The following is an 18,639-nucleotide window of genomic DNA, read 5'->3' on the forward strand; positions in this document are numbered from 1 at the left end:
ACAGGAGCTTAGGGAAGCCTTCAGCAGGAAAGCAGTTGTTCAGATCGCCAGCTGGTGAGCAGATACACAGCCTCACGCCTACAGCTGCACGTCCACCACCACCACCCTAGACTTCATTTGGAAATACAACCCAGTGAAGCAGGCTGGGGCGCCAGCTAAAGGTATTCTACCTTAACAACTCCGCAACATGAAGAAGTGCCCTTTTTTTTAAACTATTTTTATTTTGCACTATAAAAAACAACAACAACAACCAACAACAACAATGCTTTTCTTCACATTTGTTTGGATTTTAGGGAATTATTGCCTTTTCCCCTGGAGAAATAAAACCTACAGACAAAAAAGTAGTAGTACCACATTGCAAAATCCCACAAGTCAACAGCTTGAAGACAACCCCCAGGGGCAGGGAAGAAAACAAGTGTCACAAGAGATGAGACAAGCACACAGAAGGACAACAAGCTGGGGAAACGACCGTTTCAATGCCACTGACCCCAACAGCAGGTACCCCTTTTCTCCTGGCACCCACTGCCACCACCTCAAAGGGGTGATTTTTGGTCTAGGGTCTGAAGAACTCTTTTCAAGTGACACAAGAGTTGCTTTGAGGAGAGGTGCAAGGAGAAAGGTTCAAGTATGAATGAGAATCATGCCAAAGTCCACAGCCAGGGAAGAACCCACAGGGAAAGGAAACCCAGAAGGGTCTGTGTCTTGCTACTTCAACCAGCTGCCTCCACTGGACCCCAAGACGGCGTCTCAGAAACATCTGAGGGTTCCAATCAGCATAGGTCATGTCCCTACAAACCCTGCAGGGTTACTTCCCTGACTAGATGGTGGTTGGCTTATGTCCTGAAGCAACAGAGACAGATGCTGAGTCTGCCAAAGTTAAAAAAGGTGGAAATTGTGCTTCCTTCAAAATGAATTGGCTTCATTAACTGCCTTTTCTCCCAGTCTAGCAACTGCTTTCTCCCCCGTTGCTGCAGGTATTTATTGCCTTACGCTTGAAATGAAAAGGCGAACTTTGAGGTGCAAGGACTGGGCAGTCCTGAGAGGGCAGAGGGTCTGGAAGTACAGTAGTCAGCACACGCTGTGCTCTCCTAATGGCTTGGCCTTCCTTCAGTCCCGAGAACCTATCCCCGAGGTCAGTCTGAAGTTTGTTTGCAAGCCCGGTGACCATTACCATCCCACTGGGGCAGTGGGACAGGGAGGTCTTCAGTATTGCACAGGTATGAAATGTCCACGAGTTTAAAAAACAAAATCACAGTTGTTCTTGGGGCTGGGCTGGTTCCCCCATCCCAGTTTTAGCAGGATGTGGCTGTGGCCATGGGGCTCCTGCTGAGCTCTGAGACTGTCGAGTGGGTGGGCACTGGCGCCAGCACCGAGGTAGGGAATGTGCAGTAGGAACCCTGCACGTCAGGGCTCAGTGTCTGCAAATGAGCTTTGAATGAAGAGCCAGCTGCCTCCCCTTGGCAAGAGGGAGCCTGAGGGGTGGGCGTGGAAGGCAGGATCTCAGATTCATACTGCAGGAGCTGGCCCATGAAGCCAAAGTTGGGTGAGATCACACTCCTCCTCTGCTTGATGTAATCAAAGGCGTCCTTCAGGCGGAACTGCTTGGTCTTCATGAGGTAAGCCATGCAGATGGTGGGTGAACGGGAGATCCCAGCCTCACAGTGGACCAGGACCTTGCCTCCCTTTTCCCTGACACAGTCTGGAAGGAGGAAAAGACAGTAGGAATGAGCCGGGATTGGAACCCAAAGGCAATGCCAAAACATAAGAATTAAACACAAAAGTGGCCTACTTATCAAACCGTCATGCCAGTTCAACAGCTGTGGTCCCACATGAGACTTTTGCCCGTCCTTAATTGCCACTGGTGAGGATAGAGCTTTTGGGGTCCTACCACTGTCTATCCCCCATGTAGGACCCTTATAGTCCTTAGAGCAGCTTTCCAGTTCTCCAGGATACTTGCACAGATTCTGCCATTAGAGGCGCTAGACCGGGAGTAATCGCTTCCCAGGGATGCCATCTTAACTTGGGTTCCATGGATGGGTTTCAAGAGGACACTGGAAAATCCTTCAAATTGCATGCAAGTTTTTATTGAGTATGCACATTTTCCTGAGGGTCCCAGGCACAAAGACTGACTTGGAGAAACAATTCTTGTCTCTCTGGGTCTGATTCTAATGGTGATGACCTAGCCCCCATCCTGGTGGAGGCCTGCCAGCCTTCCCGGGCACCCTGTCTGGCTCTGCCAGGGCGGATGCTTGGCTGGGTCCCCAGGGTTCCCATCACCAAACACAATAAATAGTGCACAGCCACTAATTATAGCCCTGGCTAAGTGACGCTTACAAGATGGAGGATATAAATGGCTTTCACAAACTCCATCTTGCACAACAATGGGAGTCACTGCTATAAAGCTACCACCATCAGTTAGCATTCTTTAGCTCAATATGACAACAAGGAGGTCGGCTTCCTTTTCTGCTCTATTCATCCCCCCCAAAAGAGCAACAACTGATAAAAATGGGAAGGGGTAAAAGGCTAAACATATCTACACATCAAACAAAACCCACAAAAAATAGACTTTCAATTCCCTGTCTTGTTAGTGAGAAAACAATTACATCACAGGAAGTTAGATGTACCTGGCACTACGTGAGGCCACAGAATGCAAAAACACAAGATTCTGAAGGGCAAGTAAAGTCAGCCCCCTTACCCACCTTCCTTTTCAAGTTCAAGGAGTTTGCCAATGAATCTGCAAGATCTAAAAGCTCAAGTTTCTCAGGACTGAGGGAGGAACCCTGGAGTTTCCTCATCAGAACAAAAATCCCAAAGGACACCCCAGGTTAGCTCTTTAGAGGTGCCCCCAATTCAGTCTCTGACTCAAAAGAAAAAAACCATCCCTGTAAACTAGCTCAAAGGAGAGACCCCAAATCCCTAGGATTACAGGGTCGTGGCTCGGACTTTCCTTTGCTTCTACTGGCTTCCTTTGTAGTCTAGCTTCTAACTGGCCCACTGCCACACCCAAGGCCTAGAGTGCACGGCTTCCGGACCCCACTCTCCCCTGCAGGGCTTGCCTTCCACATGGCCCTCGGAAGAGGTGAGTGCGATTCGGCCTCAGTCCCTCCTTCTATCAGCAAGGCAAGGAGTCTGGGGAGAAGCATCCTGTGCTTTCAAAACACTGTTTGTGTGGTTGTGTACACAGAGACAATACACACACAGGATGGGGAGGGAAGCTTCTGAGACATGGTTAGGGGCGGGTTTCATGACCTCACTGAGTAGCTATCTAGGTAATTAAATAACAGGCTGAGAAGGGCAAGGCATTCCCAGGGACAGGGAGAACAAGTCAAGGGCTTCCCACCCTGAACCCATCATTTCGGCTGCCTCTCAGAGACTCTGAGGGAATCATCTCAACCCAGAGGCTCAGAGGACAAGGAGGACAGGCTCAGCCTTTCGCCTCTGGCGAGTTTCTCATTTTGGGTTTCCTGTAGAGCAGAAATCATGTGTGACAAGCAGAGGGCCCACCAAGCGGCTGATGGGGGGCCTTTAATTGCTACCTGCACTAAGTCATTACTGCTGTGCCCAGCATCTGCCTTTTCCCCTCCAACATCCTTCAGAACAGGATACATCTCAGCTCCAACTATGCGCATTAAAGGGAAGGAAGCACTCTGGAAAGGGAGGCGAGACCACAAAGTCTGGTGCTTGCAAATTTGAGACAGAAAACGGTCTGCCTGGTCCCCCAGGGAGAGGGATGGGGGAAAAAGAAGATGTCAAACAGAGGAACGACCCAGGCTACAGTGAGGAGCTGGAAACCCAAAGCTCAAAGCCTTTTCCAGGCAAAGGGACCAGAGGTTTCCAGGTCTACACAATGGAATAAATGAAAACTGCCTCACAGAATGTACAAAGGAAGCAAAAGATGCCAACTTTCCCGCACGTAAAGCATGGAGCTTGAGTCAAGTGCTATCTTTAATCCAAAACTAGCTGAAAATGCAAAACAAACTGCCCTCAAAGCAGTTTGCCAAAAACTATGGAAAGCTGCCAGGGCCCTCGGGGCTCAGTGCGTAAGTAGTGTGCTCTCCATCCTTCTGTTTGCTTTTAAAAATATCCCAACCTACGTAGAAGCACGGTTAGGGTGCTTCTTTCCCTCCCCTGCTTCCCTGGCGTGGAGCATTACGCACGGAGGTCCTCTGCTTCCCGCCCAGCTACAAACAAAAACAAGAGCAGCAGTGAGCACGGCCATAAAATTGAATTAATTCATTTATCTTGCTAATTAAAGCTCCTATTAGTAGCAACTCAAATCTTCCCGTGCCTTTTCGGTGACTGCGTCCCTTCTTGGCTCCAACTGTTGGTGGTTGCATACACAAGATACTTTTCTTCTTGGTGAAGGTAGCCCCCATCAGTACGTCAAAATCCGAGGTCACGTGTCCCTAGGGGGCTCCCAAAACAACTGAGGGCGAATGGCTGAACCTACCAATGAAGTCTATTGCTTCTTGAAAGTGGGAGCTGATGTCGGCCGTGTGACTGTCCTCCACAGGGATCCATTTGTAGTGCAGGCGGGTCGTGCAGGCCTCGGAGGCCCGCCGGGACACATTGAGCAGGGCCGTGATGTGCAGGTTGGCAAGGAACTCGCACTCGGATGCATGGTAGGCACTTCCAAGGTAGAGGAACGGAAGGATTTCAACGGGGCCGCCCTGGAAGCAGGGGCAAAAGACGACCAGGAAATACTGGATGAGCTTGCTCATTTGGGAGAAGAAACCAAACAACCCTGACCTGTTTGTTTTAAGGTAGGAGGTTCCCTCTCTGGTTTCCAGGTAGAGAGAGTTCAGAGCCAGGGCAGTTCAGCCCAGAGTGTAGGTGGAGCCTCCATCCTGGCAAACTCTCTACCCTACATTGTAGCCTCGTGACTCAGTGACAGCAAAGCCCACACAGCATAGATTTTCATTTTCTTGCACATATCAAGGAGGTAGGAAATGCCAGCAGCCTTCCTATGCTGCCAAGGATGAGAAGCAGTGTGGCATCATGGGAAGAACCAAGAGGCCCTTTAACCTTGGGGCAACCTCGGTTTCTTTCTAGATAAAATGGGGAAGGGTTCAACAAGGTGAGCTGCCCCCTCTACAGTACCGAGGTTTTATATACTGTATGTCACCAAACCTAGGACACTGTTGATCCTCAGATGCACCCAGATTTCAGAGATGTTAAAATGGGTCCCCTCTCCCACAAAAAAGTATGCTTCTTAAGAAGTGAAAAGAACTACTATCTACCCCGGAATTCTCAGATTAAGAAAAGCTGTTAGGTCATGAGCGGAGGGGCTTCCCCCACCCCTGATCTTCTTTGTGTGGGCTCAAGGGTTTGGTGAGAGAAGCTTACATCCTCATCCTTTTGGGAGGCCCCCCACACACCAGGTTTCTAGTTAAGGAGGATCTCGATGAGAACCAGGAGACCATCGACCCTGAGGCAAAGCTAAAAAAACCTGCTAGCTAGTCAAACTCTGGCAGCTCAGCATTTCCAGGGTGGCAAGAGAAGCCAGTGATGTTGGAACAATGGGAGCCCCTGGAGATTTAGAGGGAAACATTGAGCTGGAGGCACAGGGGCTGTGTCTTTGGGAACCTTTCCCATATCATCCATCCGCTTCCTGTGTTTCCATTTCCTGTCCCAGAATAAGAGCGGAATGGAAACTCTCTGCCAGACCCATACTAGGGAAAGGGGCATGGGACCAGGGCCAGCAGCAGTAGGCAATTCTCAAATTACCCAGGCTGTGGTGTTTGCTTTTTCTTTCCTGAGAAGTCAAATATTACAGCAAAGGTCAGTTTGGCCGCTTGGAAGAAAGTTATAGAGAACTTTACAAAAGGTAATAATAGTAACAACCAGTATTTTCATTAGCACCTACAATGGCTGGCCCCTGGGTTTAACACTTTAGATGTACCTACATAGATCTCTCTCTCTTTAGAACCTGGTAAACGCTGGCCTACCAGGCCTGGGATCTCATTCAACTTCTGACGCTCAGCCCAACACACCCCTGAAACCATGTATCTTTCCTTTTCTGAATCTTCTGTTTAGACTCAAGAGGAAGAAACCAAAGGTTAACACCATCTCGCCTGGCTTCTCTCAATGCAGAAAAGCTTCTAAGAAATAGCAAGAGGGGGTTCCCCAGATGAACCCTGGAGACACATCAGGGCCTCCCCAGTCCTCACTTGGCCAAAGGTCTGTGTGCTCTCACAACATCCTGCCAATTCTTGTTTCTCTTTCACTTTCTGAGAAACCAGGGGAAAACGCCACCCAAACAAACAAAAATAGAAATCCAGCTAGGCCGGATGCCCACAGCTTGCAAGCCAAGGGTTCATCAAACACGTGAGTATTTTTAATAAAGGAAAACAAACAAAATAACAACCCTGGCACCACGCCAAGCTAACAGGCTTCCTGACCAAGGATCCCATTCAAGGAAAGGTCACCTGGCTTTACTCAGAAGTTCATCCCCAGGGGCAGAGCTCTGCTCATGGCAGGCAGCTGGCATTTTAGGCAGCATCTGGATGTTTTCCTTCTTATGATTTGGATATGGTCTTACTTTGTGGGAAAAACTTGAAAAGCTCCTCTCACCAAGTCGGGTGTCTAGAATGACCCTTTTGTGAAAGAAGGCACGTGGAAAACAGAACAAGGTCCTGAAAAGAACCAGAACAGGGAGTTAAGAGAAGGGGGTTCTGGGCCTAGTGCTGCCACGAACCGAGCAGCAGGATGCTTTGCAAATCAATCATCTCAGTGGCCGTGAGACAGTTTTTCCCTCTGTAAATTGGGAAGGTGGGTTTTAACCTCTGGTTTCTGAAAAGATTTGGGTCATCGCTCCCCTTTTTGTCATCTTCCTGCATCATAGGTAACCCCCTGACTGAGCCTTCCACTTTTTCTTCCTTTAATGAGTTGTCAGAAAGTACAGTTCTTGGAAGGAAAAAAACCCACACGTTTGTAGAAACATGAAATCCTCTAGTGTCTCTTGGTCTCCTCTGGTTTCAGAATTTATGAAATTAGAAACCCTTAGAGAAGCCTGCTTACCATCCAAATAATAGTTTCTCTACAACCCTCTCAACTTCTCCCCCTGCCCCATTTCAGTTAAAAATACCAACAAGACAGGCCTTGACAGTACTGGGTTGGTATGTAGAAACTGGAACAGGAACAATTACAAAGAAGATCAACACCGGAAGCCTAAAAGTCAGCTCTGAAACATCTTCAGAGAACCTAAACCGATATTTCGAAGCTTCTCTGCATCTCCCAGGCCAGCTAATAATAATGTATCTTTCACTTCCCCTTTTCTCCAGAAGCTGTCAAGCATCCTGTGGCTCGTTTGCTCTTGTCAGCTTGTTTGCTGGAAGGAAGCCCATTTATTCTTGGATGGAAACTCAAGCTGGCAAGCAACAGAGGCTCTCTAAAGCTAGAGGGCTCTGCCAACACCGTGAGCCACAAGAGAACCAACCACCTTGGTTGCTGAGTGGTTACTGAGGGGTGGGGGGGCGGGGGTTGGCAGTCAGGGTGCTGAAGAAGGAATGGAGCCAGGAGATGGGAGAACACTTCCACAGCCATGTACCTGGTCATAAACCGGTCTGTAGCTGATGTTGAGCACTGGTTTCCCACACTGGCTGATGAGGGCTCTCTCAGTTTCAATCTTTTCTTGGGAAATGGGTTTTACGTCCACGCAGCACTCAGGATATTCTGAGTAGAAAGTCTCATATCCCCCTTCAAGAAAAGAAAAGTAAGACAGATGTAAGCATTGATTTCTCAGGCTGTCAGAACCTGCCCAGAATTAATCAATACCCTGAGTGTGGAACAGTCAAAAATATTGGCTAATATAGATTCTGGTCATATAAAAAAAATTGAGTCAAACCAACTAATAGTTTCAGAATAGAAATGGGCTTTACACCCACACACACATGACACACATACTTCTAAAAAGCTCTAGTTCAGGGAGGCAATGATTAACCTTTTGTGTCTATCAGAAGCGGCTTAAACTGTGAAAGGAAATGTATCTGACATCCAGCAAATATTAACCAAATCCCTCCAAAAAACAAAAAAAACTTTTCTCTTGTTTATCTAAAATGCAGATGTGATTATCCAGAATTTCATTCATTCGAAAGATAGATACTCCTAAACTGGTCTGTTTTGTCCCTAGCCCATCAGCTCTAAACTGGATTCTAGCTGGAACTCCCCCTATTCATAAGGGACTAGGGGCTGACCTGAGGTTTACACTCAAGGCAGTAAAACAGCCCTGCCCTTTCTCACTCCCAGGGCGCTGAGAACAGAGGCGACAATCCTCTCTATAGGTCCTATTAAGAGTAATCAATCTAGTTAATTACCTTGTAAACCAAACTGGAGGAATGAGGCTTCTGAACTTAATTCTCAGTCCCCAGAAGTAAAAACCATCTCTCCTTTTGATGACCACGTACCCTCCCTTTCTACCTCCTTATTACTCTCCCCTCCAGGAGCCCTCAAAATGTAAGTCAACTACTGGCAGGTACGATTCTGTAAAAATCCTTAATATCACATTTAAACTTCTCCAAATGGATCACTTAAGGTAAAAACTCTGACCAACTCACAGGGACTTGAGCATATAAATAAGACTTCTCAGGCCCAGTACACTCAGTGGGGAAGAACCACATGAAAAAGTGGCCTTGGAAGCTTCAGAATGCCAAGCACTGAGGGGTGAACTGGCCAGCTTCGTCTGGGGAAACCCTGGTTTCCAATCCAAAGAAACCTAAGTCACTTTCTAGAGCCTCCAGAAAAGCTGCTTCTGCCTTTTTCTGGCCCAGAGAATCCACTTGGGGTCAAGTCATCAATGAAATATGCATTCTGGGACCGTGTTATTTTCCTAAAAGCCCGTTTTTCCTTCTGTCTTTTGGGGTGGTGACAGCCCCATGTGGAGCACATGGTGATTTTTGTAAACCCCTGCAGCAGACAAACGGTTAATGGATTACATGACAGTCTCCAGCTCCCTCCCAGAAGCTGCGGCCAATTCCTAGAATGAGTCATCTTGCCATTACAGCTTCCTCTCAGCTTGCTGGAACTGCCCCCGCCCCCATTCAGTACACCCAAATCTCCCCTGTGGTCACTTCAACAAATAGCCCACTGGGCCTATGTGGACGAGCTTCTGGTCCTCTCCAACGACCATGTCCCCGGTCACGACAGGAGGCCAGGCTGGAGGCGGAAGGTGGTAGAGGTGTTTGTGGCTTAGCTTTCCCCTCCCCTCCACCGTAGCCCCTGGCCTCCTCCTCTTCCAGGAGGCAGAGAGAATGCCAGACTTACACTGATCCACAGCTTCCTCGGAAGAGGTGTCCCTAGTTAGTAAATCACTTCCTGTGCCTGGGCCTCAACATTTTGGTTTCCAAGAGACAAAGTGAGCGATACAGGATGGGAATCTGGAGTAAGAGTGGCCCAGGCCCTCCTAAACCTCAGAATGAGGCTTGGGAAAGAGAAGCCTTCAGACTGCCCCAGCTCTTGGCTTTAAATAGAGCACTTAAGAGATGGCTGTTAGGAGGACAGACAGGAGGTGCACGTGTGGGCTGGGTCCTGCCTGCCTGTTGACAAAATAAGGCAGGCAGACAAAGAGTCTCAGTGTAGTTGAGGGACAGATAAACAGGCCCTGCCTCTTCAAGTTGGGGTCAGGAGGAGTCCTCCAGATTAGATGGTCTCTGTCTTCCACCCACTTCCATCAGAGGCGTGGAGAGACAGAACATTCCTCTCTGGTGCCTCACTTGGGTCGCAAGAGCCCTGGCAATACTTTTGGCTGCTTCAACCCTCTTCAGAGGGATTCTGCTTTCCATCACCACCGCATCACCAGGGGAGGAGAGCAGAGAAAGTGCATGGATGTATAAATTGGCACTGACACCACCATTCGGTTATCATCTCAACAGAGTTTTGGGGGGGGGGGGGGCAGCGCTTAAAGGGAAGTGTAAAAAGGCATTGTCTCCAAGATCCCAGATGCCACTAGATTAAAACCTCAACTCATATCTGGACATGAGTTGGGTAAAGAAATAAAAATTCTTTGGCAACAACTTAACATTTAGTAGTGTCATAAGGGTAAGTATCAAGCAATTTCTACTGAAATTTAAAATGCACATAACTTTCAACCTGGCAATTCTATAACTTTACTGAAAGACAGTGCACATGCAAAAGCATTTGGACACAGGGCTGGCCCTGTGGCGGAGAGGTTAAGTTCATAGTCTCTGCTTCAGTGGCCCAGGGTTTCGCCGGTTCGAATGCTGGGCCCGGACATGGCGCCACTCATCAAGCCATGCTGAGGTGGCATCCCACATGCCCCAACTAGAAAGCTCCACAACTAAAAATACACAACTATGTACCGGGGGCTTTGGGAGAAAAAGGTAAAATAAAATCTTAAAACACATTTGGACAAAGATATACTGGATCACACTGCTTCAAACAGTGAGGCTGGAGGCAACCTAGTGGGTATCAGCAGGGGACTGGTTTAAAAAGTGAACCAGAGGGGCTGGCCCCGTGGCCGAGTGGTTAAGTTCACACGCTCCGCTGCAGGCGGCCCAGTGTTTTGTTGGTTCGAATCCTGGGTGCGGACATGGCACTGCTCATCAAACCACGCCGAGGCAGCGTCCCACATGCCACAACTAGAAGGACCCACAACGAAGGATATACAACTATGTACTGGGGGCTTTGGGGAGAAAAAGGAAAAAAATAAAAAATCTTTAAAAAAAAAAAAAAACTGAACCAGACACATACGCTCTGATATGGACAAATCTCCCAAGATCTAGCTGGGTAAAAGAGTCAGGAAGAGGAAATACACAAAATCATTCTGTTTTTTAAAGATACTCATGGAAAATTAACTTATTTAAAGATCAACAACAAACGGTTCATGGTTGTCTCTGGGGAGTGGAACTGGGTTCTAGAGTGTGCGGAAGACCCAATTTTTATTGTACAGCCTTTGTGCTGTTCAAATTTTTACCTGTGTATGTTACTTTCATTAAAATTTTTAAACATTTATTTTCCTGAGATGTGAGTCTACAGAGTTGCCTACTTGCGGTGAAGTAATTTCTAAACTGTCAGCATGGCAGTTTGGGAGGGGTGGGGAGCAGGGGCAGGACCAGGAGGGGTTTCCTGGAACAAATCTTTCATGCTACTGGGGAGGGGGAAGCTTTTCCTGTACTCAGCGCTAAGAGCAGGAGACAAAAACCACATCATGAAGAGAAAGAAATCAGGGGCCACGTGAGAAACCTCTGCAGAGCCTGGAGGGCATACCTCGGTCCCCTGGGGGCTGAGCCTGGCTGGAAGAGGAAGATTATCTTCTTCTGCCTCTGTTATCTCCCTAACAGGAACAACAGGGGACAGTCTGCAAGAGGTGCTAATAGAGGTAGGAGCTGCCCAAGCGCCTCTGGAATCTCCTGGCCCGACTGTGTGAAATTCCGCAAATTGCAGGATTTTAAAACAGGGCCCTACACTGTACATCTCAAGGGAGCTGGACCAGAGTTGGAGGGGTCTCCAGGCGCAGCCTTGGCTGAGCCCTCATCTGTGCACTGCGGGCTAGGTCTCCCATACATGTGCGGGTACAACAGACTCAAATACGAGGCGGGAGCGGTCATGGGAAGTGACCCAGAAATCAAGGTCTTAAGCTTGAGAGTCAGTCACTCACTCACCACCGGAAGTCAAAATCATCTCCCTAGCAGGTGTAATGGACAGACTGGTGGCACAGTTTCTGGGGGTCTCACAAACCAAAGGCCACGGAATCCCCTCCTCCGCCACCCTGCGGCACCTCTCTTAGGTCCTGGCTCGCTAGGCGGCCCGCCTCCCATCCCGGGCTGATAGCGGGAGATTGGCCCTGATTTGGCTCAGGACTCAACCGGGGATGATCCCCGGGCGGGGGAGGGAAGGGGTGGAAAGGGTGGGAAGGCTGTTAGCTCCAAACTGAGCTAGAGAAACGCCTGAGAGGAGAAGGGGAGGCCGCAGGAAAACAATAAAAAGCAATAAAACGAAATGGAAGGGAAGGGGAGGGGTTCGCCAGGGTCAAAAAGGCAAGTGGGGTCGGTGAACACAGCCTAACGTACGTTAATTGTCCAGGCGGCAGGAAAGGGGACACCATGGCGCCACTCTCCTGGGGGGAGGTCGCGACCTGCTGATCCCGCCAGATCGATATATCAGGAAGACCCAGAGCCCGGGCCCCCGGGAGAGCTGCGAAGCCCGCGCCAGGAAACGGGGCCCGCGCCCAGCACGAGCCGACGGCCCCCAAACTGCTAAGCAACCGCTGCGTAACCAACCCACCCGGGCAGGCGCAGAGGCCGTCAGGCGCTTTCGAGGAACGCGGGTGGGGAGGGGGAAGCTCTGAGCGCTGACACTGGCAGTGCCCGCCCTAGCGCACGTCAGGCCCCAGAGTGCAGACTTCGGCAAGCGGAGACTTCCCGGGTTCCAGGGTCGAGGAGGGCGCCCCACGCAAGGAGGGGACCCAGAGCCCGGGGCCGTCCTGGCGCGGAGGCGGGGAGGGTGACAGGGGATCGGCGGCCCCGACGCGCTCACCTTTGAGGAAGTAGACCCGCGGGCCGGCGGGCAGGCAGGCGAGCAGCGAGGTGAGCACGACGCGAGCGGCGCTCTCTTCGCGCAGCTTCTGCCAGTGGCGGCTGCCCTGGTCAAGCACGACCACGGCCGCCACGCCGCCGCCGCCCTCCTGCAGCAGCCGCGCGCGCGCCGCCTCGTCGGGCAGCACGTAGCGCGCCGACACCGCGCCGCCGCGGGCCCGCCGCAGCACCACCGAGTTGAGGTTGACGTTGAGCGAGCCGCGCACGCTCGAGGCGGCGAAAGCCAGGTAGGGCCGGCAGTCGAGCACCACGCAGCGCGCCGCCGCCTCCTTGCGGAGCATCTTGCGCAGCTGGCGCCCGTCGAGCGACGTGACCTTCATGCCGCCGCCCAGCGGCTCCGCGCCGCGCGCCGCGCAAGTGCCTACGGCCAGGGTGCCCGCTGGCGAGGCACAAGCGGGCGACCCGCGGGGCTGCGGCCCGCCGACCGAGCCGTGTGCCGGAGCGGCCGCTCAACTCTTCCTTCCCGCCCAGCACGCTGGGCGCCGAGCCCTGCCACTCGCCGCCCCAGAAGCCGGGGATTCCGCCAGCAGCGCAGCGTTTTATGTGAATGAGCGTGCGGCCGGTGACGTGGCTGCCCATATAAGGCCGAGTATGGGCTTTCCCCGCCCCTTCGGGCTGTGGCCACGCCCCCGGGGAGCGGGAGGCGCGGGCCGGGCGGACGGCGTTAGTCAGCCGGAGAAGGAGGAAGTGGAAGGCGCCTCCGTGTGCTCTCTGTGGCATCGCTCGGAGAGACTCACTCGCGCATCACCGGGGACTGCCGGTGGGGTGTCAGGAACGCCATGGGGCCGAGGTGACCCACGCTGTGCGGGAAGAAGAGGAAGCGGGGGAGGCAGGGCCGGCGCCGCACAATCGGGCTTTGAGTTTCATAGACGTAGGTTCAGAACCTGCTGGGGGCCGGCACCGTGTAAGGCAGAGCAAGGGGAGCCCTTGGCTAGTGCCCTCAGATGAGTCAGAAATGGATTCCGATGCTTACCAAAGTCTTTACGCGTGAAATGAGATGATAGCTGGGATTTGCTTCAAGAGATGAGTTATGGATGACTCGAGTTTGGGCTTGTGTTGGTAATCGTTGAAGCTGAGTGATGGGTACTTGGGGGTTCATTATACTGTTTTCTCCACTTTTTGTATGTTTGCGATTTTCCATAATAAAAGTACCCAAAAGTAAAAATGGAGAGAGAAGAGCCAGCAAGTTAATCTCCCCAAATGGATTCTGCCCTCCAAGGATTGACAGTCCTTTTCTCTGTCACCTTCCAATGATAAGTAGAATAACTGTTTTTTGTGGAGCCGTTTTCTGGCCCCTGGAAAATCTGTTGTGAAATCAGCTGCAGCATCAACATGCTTCCATTGACGGAGCTCAGACCAGCCGACTGTCCAGGTGGCTTCTGGATTTGGGGGATTATCTGTGGATCAACTATAATCCCAGGCTGTCTGCCCCCACCAGTCCCCAGCAGCTTCAGCTTCCCATCCGCTGCCTTGGGAAACTGGGGCACGATTCACCCATTCAGCAAGTATTTGTTGAGGGTTGGTTTTGTGCCCAGGCTCTTCTAGCTGTGGGCACACGTGTGAGGGAAACATGTCTCTACCCTCAAGCTCACTAGGAACCATATTATTGTTGGCTGGAGCCTGCCTCCACTAGAGAGGGGTTTGTTTACTACCGACATGGGGGAATGAGGCTTTTAGAAGGAAGCAGAGATCAAATTCTGAAATCAAATGCAATCAAACTGGACACCAGATAGCTGACATTGCCTCTGGTCACAGCTGCATTGAGTCAGAGGCTCTGTCCTCGTCCTGCAGTGGAGTCTTAACGACAACGTAATGTGGGGGTTTTCTTTATTTTTGATGTTATCCATGCCAGCCATCCCTGCACCTGGTCCTCCCCAGTGTCACTGGTGCCATCCACACCCAGACATTTCCCCAAAACCACACATGTATGGAGCAGCCATGGCCTCTTTAAGGTCCTGTAGTCAGTATGGAAGAGCATCCAGGGTGAGGAGAGCTGAGGTGAATTTCGAAGAATGAATCGAGGTTAGCCAGGCCATGGAGGGGGAGGGGAGCATTCCAGGCAGAGGAAACTGCTTGAGGTAAAGAAGAAAAAAGCAAACCCAGCATGGTATGTGCTGGAATTGTGTGGGAGACTAAGGCACTTCTGGTGTTTATCAGAAAATTAAGCAGACAGGTGACGGAGGGACTTGTGTGCCATTTAAAGCATTTGGATCTTATCCTTTGGCTGGAGCAGCCCCCAATGAGGGGTCTTACTCAGTGACCTGGTTGGGGAGCATTTGGGGACCTCACTGTGGCAATACTGTGGAGGATGGATGTTTTATTTGAGAGCAGGGGTGGGTTAGTCCAGACCTGAGTCACGGAGACAGGAGGCTTTTGTGGGTAATCCAGGCCTGAGCTGATAAGGGCCTGTGGGACTTGGCAGTGATAGCAGCAATTGAAGAGGCCACACAGATGGGAGAAACATTTAGGAAGTAAATTGCCGGAAGTGTTGGGATGGGGAGAGAAGAGTAGAGGGTGATGCCAGGGTTTTAAACTCGGGTGACTGGGTGAATGGTGACATCTTTAGATAGGGACTGTACAGGAACAGGTCTGGGTGGGTAGCAGGAGGAGGAAGGGGTGAACTTTAGATGTATTAATAAGTTAGAGTTGATCTTGGGCCCCCCAAGGGGGTGCCCAGTAAGCAGTGGGGTGGTCCGGCAACCAGTGTAGGATGGTCATCCGTCAATCAGATTGCTCCCTTCCTTCCCATGTCCAACAGATCACCAAGTCCCAGAATCCTGCCTTCCAGATCTCTCTTCTGACCTACCCTTTCCAGTCCCATGGCCGGGGCCAGCATCATGGGTGTGTGACCTGTGCAGCTGCACAGGGCCCCATACTTAGAAGGACCTCATGCTTGGTTTAATGCTCTGCTGTCACTCTCTTGAAATTCTTAATTTTTGGACAAAGGAGTCTGCTTTTTCCTTTTGGATTGGACGCCACAAATTATGTAGCCTGTCCTGCCCGTGGCTGTAGTTAAAGGGCCCCATTATCCAGCCACCGGGCCCTACAGTAGCATCCTGTTTCCCAAGCTCTAAGCCCTCTCTTTGCTCTCTTGTCCTCTGCATTGTGATCTTTTTAAGCATAGATCTGAGCACAGAGCCCATCTGCTTTGCTCAAAAACCCTCAGTGACACCTACGCACGGTCTGATAAAATCCAGATTCCTTAGTGGAACACCAAGGTCCTTGTTCCAACCAATTGGCCATAACCCACCTCTATCCTTGTTTTTCTCCCTACCCCCCTTCCCCATTCCCAGGCTCCAGTCACAACAAACTGCCTGTTTCCTCAACTTGCCCAGCATGTTGCTGCCTCCACCCTTTCTTCAGGCCTTGACGGCCTCCGCCATTCCTTCCTATAGGAATCCTTCTTCACCTTTACACGCCAACTCCAGAGCTACTGTTGCACCTCCAAGAAGCTGCCCCAAAGCCCCCCAGCCTGTTAATCAGTCGCCCTCCTAGGGGTCCTCACACTTGTGCGGTTTCCCACTCCCCCAACCTGACACAGGAGTGCTATCTATCCTCCTATCATCCTGCAGGCTCCAGGGCCACACTCAGGACTTATCCCACCACCTGTGACTCCCGGCATAACACTTAGCACTTGGTAAGAGCTCAATCAGTCTTGGTGGAATGGAATTCAGTGCTTGCTGAGACTTGACAGCAGCTGGCTTTTTAGGAGGCACTTGGAAAGAGAGTTGGGCAGAGCATAAATGAGGGCCTTAGACCCTGGGTAAGGAGGCAACATAAGAGACTGTGGATGCACAGTCTCTAGGGTCAGGAACTAGAGTTCGTCGGCCACAGGCCTAGGAGGAAGAGGAGAGTGTCTGAGACCGGATTTGGGTAAATAACCATGCCTGTGTACCCTACTGGTTTGGAATAGGGGTGAGGGTGAGTTCAGGAAAAAAAGCAGAATTTAAATTAACATGTGAGTGGATGAGGCAGGACCTTGTTCTATTCGTCATTCTCTCCCATTCAGTCTCTGCTGTGACCAGCTTTTATTCGCTTACCTAATATTAATAGAGTGCCTTTTGTGTGTCTAGGCGTTTTCCTCCCCATGGCCCTCCCATCTCTCTCACCCCCAGGATCTTAGAATGGAGGAAATACAATGTTCCGTCAGGGGTACAGACAGCACTTGCTGTGTGACTCCTGAGAATCACTCACCCTCTTAGAGCCGTGGTTTCCTCTGCTATAAAATGGGGACATTAGTGCCTACCTGCTAATGGTGAGTGACAGTGACATAATGTACCTAAAGCTGTATTGCATGATGCAAGCATAAGGTATTTTTATGGTTGTTGTTGCTAATAATATTATCCATCAGCAAAGCATTCACTCATTTACTCGGTCCTGATGCTGGTACATTCAGCTTCCTCTTCTGTAAAATGGGAGTGAAAATAGGACTTAGCTTAGAAGTGCCTATCAGGATTCAGTGAGTTAATACATGTGAAGTACTGAGAACAATGCCTGGCGCATGTTAAGAACTCAATAAATGTTAGCTAGTTGAACAGACTGTAGTATTTGTTCTAGCCAAGAAAAGACTGTTTTCTAATGTCACAGGAAAAGAAGATGGGGGTAGCCATGGCAGGAAAGAGGGAGTTACTTGCTGTCTTCTGAAGGCTCACTGAGTAGAGGGGGATATGTAAAGAGCAAGATCCCCAGACCCACTTACAGTAAGGTAGGAGAGACAAGAAGCTGTTCACACAATAATAAGTGCTAAATTGGATGTTTTGATATTGAGAGCGGACGAAGAGAGATCAATAAAGGCTGGAGTATAAGAGCAGGCGAGCCTAGGAAAGGAGTTTTGATTTGCTAAATAACCCCTCCAATTCTAAGAGCAAGGACTTTCAAGTGTGACACCCTGAGGTTTAAGCCCCTGGTCTGCCACTTACTGATTCTGTGACCTTGGGCAAGTTACTTCACCTCTATAAGCCAAAGTCCTCTCATTTGAAGAAAAAAATGGAGATAATAATAGTACCTACCTTGTAGGGCTGATGAGAAGATTAAATGAAGTACCTACGAAAAGCCTTTCTCTGCACGCCCGGAGCGTGGCGAGGGCTCTATGTAAGCCAGTGTTTTTCTTTATGAAAAGTCATGGCAGCACCGAAGCCCAGAATCTTGGCAGTAAGGAATTATAATTCTATCTTGAAATTTTCCAGAGAGGGAGCTTAGTGCCTCATGAGACATTTTTGAATGAGGCCAAAAAAGGAAACAAGCGTATCCTGGGATTTTTATGAGATGCCAGGTATGTTCTGAGCACTTCACTTAATCCTTACAACCACCCTGTGATGTAAAAACTGTTGCCTCCATTTTACAGTTGACCAAGGTCACATAGCTGAAGCCGACTTCCCTGTATCTTCTACCCTTTGCTTCCAGGTCTGGAGAAATACAGTATAAATCTAGACCTGTTTTGAAATATTTGAAGATGGCCATCTTGACCCATCCCAACCTCTCTTTTCTAAGATAACAGTCCTTGTTCCTTATCATAACAGTTTTCCAGACTCCTAGAAGACATTTTATTTATTTGCCAGAATTCTTTACTTATGATTTCTGAATGAAACCAGGATGCAGCAAAGAATACCCATTTACTCAAAGTTCAAAGGTCCTACAAAAAAAGAATGACCATTAAGGGCTCTAGGTGTGGTTAGAGAAAGGAAGAGAGGGAAGAGGGCAAACACTTGAAAGCAAAGAGATGCAGTTTTCCCTTCCATTGAGGGGCCACAGTCTATTCCTGAAGAATGGGAGGGGGATTTTATCCCCAGTTCCTGCCTCCCCCATGCAGCACGTCAAGTCTGGTCTAGAAGGTGCGGGGGCATCCTTGAAAGGAAGTGGGCTGGGGGTGGGAGGAGGTTAAAAGGAGCAAATTTGTCCTCTCTCCAGCTTCAGCCCTAGAGATTCAGGCCAGAAGGATAAATGACTAGTGCAACTTGGTCTTTTCTTTTTAATGAGATGTGTGTGCCCTTGAGCAAGCATTGTGTTTACTCCAACTAAGACCTTGGAAGCAAGGAAGATGGGGGGGCCATGGGGCAAAAACCACCCATACATGAAATGTCAACAACTT

The 18,639-nt window shown here is 50.0% G+C and overlaps 1 protein-coding gene across 1 annotated transcript; it reads right to left on the minus strand.

Annotated features, from left to right (window-relative positions):
- Positions 1-251: 251 nt before the first annotated feature.
- Positions 252-13,373, minus strand: DUSP5 (dual specificity phosphatase 5). The gene is made up of 4 exons (XM_023639603.2): positions 12,493-13,373; positions 7,550-7,698; positions 4,451-4,670; positions 252-1,699 (listed from the first exon to the last, which is right to left on the minus strand). Exons 1-4 carry the CDS (start codon positions 12,869-12,871, stop codon positions 1,293-1,295), a joined length of 1,155 nt encoding a protein of 384 aa, XP_023495371.1. The 5' UTR covers positions 12,872-13,373; the 3' UTR covers positions 252-1,292.
- Between the last annotated feature and the right edge of the window lie 5,266 nt (positions 13,374-18,639).

This window comes from Equus caballus, chromosome 1 (assembly GCF_041296265.1).
Source record: "Equus caballus isolate H_3958 breed thoroughbred chromosome 1, TB-T2T, whole genome shotgun sequence".
In the NCBI taxonomy this organism is placed as follows: Eukaryota; Metazoa; Chordata; class Mammalia; order Perissodactyla; family Equidae; genus Equus; species Equus caballus.